Raw genomic sequence first — 4,918 nt, 5'->3', positions numbered from 1 at the left:
GCATATTAGACTTATACCGTAAAATATTATGTTATTTTTTTCATAAATTCAATTTTTTTATTCAATTTTCAATTATTTTATTATAACATCGCTTGGTCAAATGTTTGCGATTTGCTAAAATTTTAAAAATTAACTCAAAAATTAATTACGAATGAGTTAAAGATTAAACGAATATTAGCTACGTTTTATATGAGATTTTGTTAAAATCACAATTTATATCACAAACTAACCAAATTGCTAGTATTTCTAAGTAATATAATCTCCTAGTTTTAGTAATAGAACACTTCTAAGTTATATAACCTCCTAATTTTATATGATAGATCAAATTTTCTAGTCTATATATGATAAAATAAATCAAAATCCTTGATAAAAATTTAAAAATCTTTTATAAAGTTTGAAATTATTCAATCAATATAAATTTTTTAAAATATAAAAAATTTAAGTGATTTTAATCTAAAGTTATTCTCTTGAAAAATGAGTTAAAATTTTCTTTAAAAAATACTTCGGATTCTTATTGCAGTCTCGCCCTTACGTACCGTTGAATTAAGAAAATGTTTAGACTTAAATATTAATAAATATCGGAAATTTCTAAAAAATTTCCAACATTTTCACAATAAGTCATAATTTAAATTCTTAAGCTATTGTATTTATTGGTTCTTTGGGCATTTGACAAAAAAATTTTATTGAATAAAATGTGTAGAAATTACTTAACCATTACTTATTATCTAACCTCCGTATTATGCAGTATATTATGAATATTATTAAAATATAACAATTAACATAAAATAATTTTAAAATTGAGTTACTATATAAAATGCATATTTAAATAACAATAACAATAATTATAATGACATTAATTGAAGCTAAAAGATCCAAGACATTGTTTTAGAAATAATTAAAGAGATTATATTGCATTTATATATACTCATATGTGCATTACATTTAAGATATAACTAGTGTATAAATCTTTTTTTGGAATTTTGCTTTTAGACTCAATAAAACTGACCATCACTATATAAACTTAACAAAATTTTTGAATTGTGGTTTTCTTTTTATAAGTATTAATTACAGATTATGTAGTCATTTAAAATTGTTTGGATTTTTTTATGAATTAAAAATCATGAACTATTTTAAACTGGCAATTTTTTGTACTCTCAAAAGCCTGTGTAAATTGTCCAATTGTTCAAGTTTCTCCGTTATGTTTATTAAAGTTACTATTATTCTTGATATGGTTGGATTATTTACTATTTTCAATTCAATCTTTTATTTAATACTATAATTTTTTATTACATTTTTTTTCGTTTTCCTTTTTTTTACAGGTTGCAACCTCTGCAAAACTATCCATAGTATCATAAAATTTGCCAACATCATTTTGTAAATTAGTTTTAATTTAATCGTCTTTGAATAATGACCTATTGATAAAAAAAATACATAATATATATACCATAATTAATATTAATTTTATTAAAAAAAGGAAAAATTTAAATAAAATATAAAACTATATAAAAAACAAAGTCAAAATAGGGAGAAAAATGTTACAACATCCATCCAAATACCATCCGAATCCTTTATCACATTTTTTAGCATTACAAAATCAGCATGTAGCCCATCAACAAGTAACACATCATTCTAATTATCATCATACAAGTTCACAATTACATCATTTAAATGCTGCTGTTAATAGTTCATTAGATGTTGGAAAATCTTTTACAATTGCTGCAATTTTAGGTTTACAAAAGAATGCAATTGAACAAAGACAAAATCAACATCATAATCCACATTCAATTAATCATCATCATCGTAACGATTTTAATAATGTTATGAATCTTTCATTAAATAGTCATAATTTACATACACATCAACAACAATTACAAATGCAAGCAGCAAATAATAATAACAATAATAATAACAGTAGTAATAATAATAATAATTTAGAAATTAATAATAATTTTTTAAATAATAACAATAACAATAATAATAACAATAGTTTAAAAAATAATTCAATCAATGTCAATACAACAAATAATAATAATGGTAGTAATAACAATAATTATGATAATTGTGATAACAATACTAATAATATTTCAAATCGTTATTTACAAAATTCAAATACAAATAATATAAATGGTAATAATTGTAATAACAATAATAGTAATAATAATAATATTAATAGTAACAATAATAATAATAATAATACATTAAGTCAAATAAGTGCAAATAATCATTTGAAATTTAATCATTTTGCTGCCGCCGTCGCTAATGCACCATCTGCATTACAAAGTTTACAACAATTACATCAACATCATGTTACAGCGGCAGCTGCAGCAGCTGCTGCAGTGGCAGCACAACAACAAACCACAAATTTAGGACTAGGAGGTCATTCAAGAGAAAAACATAAAAATGGTAAGTTCAACCATACGTTATTGTATGGTTCTTAAAATCTTAAAATTTCAAAGTTTCTTATATTAGAATAGTCATAATCTCTTTGAAAAGTAAGTCTGCTAAATTTCATATTTTTGGATTTATGAAATTATAAAATTGCTTATAATGTCGACAAAATAACATAGTCAAAACGATATATAGTTGAAAATTTTAAATACGCACTGCTAAGATCTATTTGTGTATAGCAGTTTTGTAAACAACCGCATAAACAAATTATTTCTGGTTCAGGTTTTGTTTATTGAACTTCATATATTACATTTCAGAAGAAACATTTACCGAATTTAACTTATTGTTCTTTATTTCTTCTTTATGTAGTTAATCATAAAATAGATTCATTCATTATCAAAAGATATTCAAGTAGAATTGAAACAGTAAATTTTGATTATGTCTCCAAACATAGTTATTATATATATTCTAGTGTAATTGTAATTTCAAGTAATCTTTAATCTCTAAATGTTTAAAGTCTATAAAATCATTAATGAATTGATTCATTGAATTTCTTCGTATGCACATATGTATATAGCTAATATACGAATTTTCTCGTTCTTATGATAATTATTAAAGCAGACATAAAATAGTATATAGCAGAGGCTTCTAAATTTTCAGTTTCTATGTATATTAACTATAAAACTATAAGAATCATTTTGCTAAATCATCGTATGTCTATTTGAATTGTGAATTTTCTAAAAATTACTCTCTACCGAACTTTATATGTACCATACATACATATAATATGTCTGAAAGAATTTAGTTACATTTAAATTCCAAAACTTTTCTGTTTTTGTTTCTATTTATCCTTTAAGGAGCTCATTAAGAAAAATAAACTTTCAAAGTTATTTTTTACAAATCAAATCAAAGAAAAAAAAAAAGAGTTCATTATCTAATCATCATCATAATCATCGGGTTGCTTTACATTTTGTACTATACTTATAATTTTCTCAATTTACAATCACAAAATTACAGAGAAATCGATCACTATTAATTCCTATATATGATTATTGTACAAACGTTAGACACAGTCTATTTAATACACATGCTCTTAGCTATACATAAAAGAGTTCCTTAATTATGTACTCAAAATTATCATATGCATATGTAAATGTGTTTACTATAAATGTGTTTCAATACTTTTGTCTTAGAAATGAATTTCAAAATTTCATAAATCATAATAATTAGAAATGATAAGTTAAAAATCAAAAGAATTTCATCCGTATCCTTTTAAATATTTCATGTTTCTGTTACTAAAAATAAAAAGAAAAATAAAGTGAAAAATTATTTTCTTATTCTATGTACAAAATGCATACCTACATATCCATACATATTTATATTCATTTAACATTTACAGATCATATAACATCTTCATCAACATCATCTTCAACAACAGTAGCAGCAGCATTAACAGGAACAACAATAGGTGGTCTTACATCAAAGAAATCATCTTTAAAGAGTAAACGTGTTCGTACTATTTTCACACCCGAACAATTAGAAAGACTTGAAGCTGAATTTGAAAGACAACAATATATGGTTGGACCCGAACGTTTATATTTAGCACATACATTACAATTAACTGAAGCTCAAGTAAAAGTATGGTTTCAAAATCGACGTATAAAATGGCGTAAACATCATTTAGAAATAAATCAACAACGTTTAGCTTTAATAAGACAAATGAATAATAATGATGATAATTGTTCAACTTCAATTGCAAATAATAATAGTAATAATAACAATACTAACAGCAACAATAATAATAACAATATCAATAACAATAGTAATAGCAATAATATATTACTAGCATGTAATAATAATTCGAATAACAGTACTAATAGTAATATATTACAATCAGCTTCAATTGCATCTGCAATTGATGTTGAACGTGATTTTAATAATGATAGTCCTATTATTAACTGTATCATATCGTCATCACCAAATAATGAAATTGCAAATATTGAATCTGATGATCCAGATTTATCGATATGTAATGATTCTTTAGATGCTGATGCTGAAAGTATTGATGCTGATGATTCATAAAATTCATTGTAAATGATGGCAATAATAAAAAATGAAAAATTTCATTAAATTGATTTTTTTTTTATAGTATCACTTAATATTTTAAATTTTTAAGTAAAATAATTATCTAAAAAACACACACATTCTTTTAATTTATTATATTTTTAAATGCACTGTCTGTGTAAATAAATAGATTACATACAAAATATTATAAGAATTATTGAAATATTCATTAAACAGGGGTGTACAAAAATTAAACTAGAAAACACGTTGTAAATATTAAATTATACAAAATAATTTTAAACAACTTAAATGTATTTCAATAAAAATATAGAATTAGTTTTAAAATAAAACATAAAATATAATTAAAATTGTTTTGATTGATTAGAATTTAAAATACTAGAACATTTGGTAATTTGCACAATAATATAAATTTCCGAACGTTATAAGACCAGAATAGTTCCATAGA

At 22.9% G+C, this 4,918-nt stretch overlaps 1 protein-coding gene across 1 annotated transcript; it reads left to right on the top strand.

Moving 5' to 3' along the window:
• Nucleotides 1-1,427: 1,427 nt before the first annotated feature.
• Nucleotides 1,428-4,470, top strand: LOC129612969 (homeobox protein B-H1-like). Its single transcript, XM_055526832.1, has 4 exons — nucleotides 1,428-1,876; nucleotides 2,204-2,403; nucleotides 3,788-4,156; nucleotides 4,235-4,470. The coding sequence occupies exons 1-4, from the start codon at nucleotides 1,533-1,535 to the stop codon at nucleotides 4,468-4,470; spliced, it is 1,149 nt and encodes a 382-aa protein (XP_055382807.1). The 5' UTR covers nucleotides 1,428-1,532.
• Nucleotides 4,471-4,918: the final 448 nt, after the last annotated feature.

The sequence above is a fragment of the Condylostylus longicornis genome, unplaced genomic scaffold (assembly GCF_029603195.1).
Source record: "Condylostylus longicornis isolate FDR11 unplaced genomic scaffold, ASM2960319v2 ptg000080l, whole genome shotgun sequence".
Taxonomy (NCBI): domain Eukaryota; kingdom Metazoa; phylum Arthropoda; class Insecta; order Diptera; family Dolichopodidae; genus Condylostylus; species Condylostylus longicornis.
The sequence above is the reverse complement of the archived record's forward strand: the minus strand, read 5'-3'. Positions and strand labels throughout refer to the sequence as shown.

Bases quoted from the DNA above. Each gene is read 5' to 3' on its own strand.
- LOC129612969 (XM_055526832.1), top strand. From the start codon at position 1,533: ATGTTACAACATCCATCCAAATACCATCCGAATCCTTTATCACATTTT. The intron at 1,877-2,203 runs GCAAGCAGCAAA...TAATACATTAAG, and splicing joins CATCAACAACAATTACAAAT to TCAAATAAGTGCAAATAATC. The intron at 4,157-4,234 runs GTAATAATAACA...ATATATTACTAG, and splicing joins TTCAATTGCAAATAATAATA to CATGTAATAATAATTCGAAT.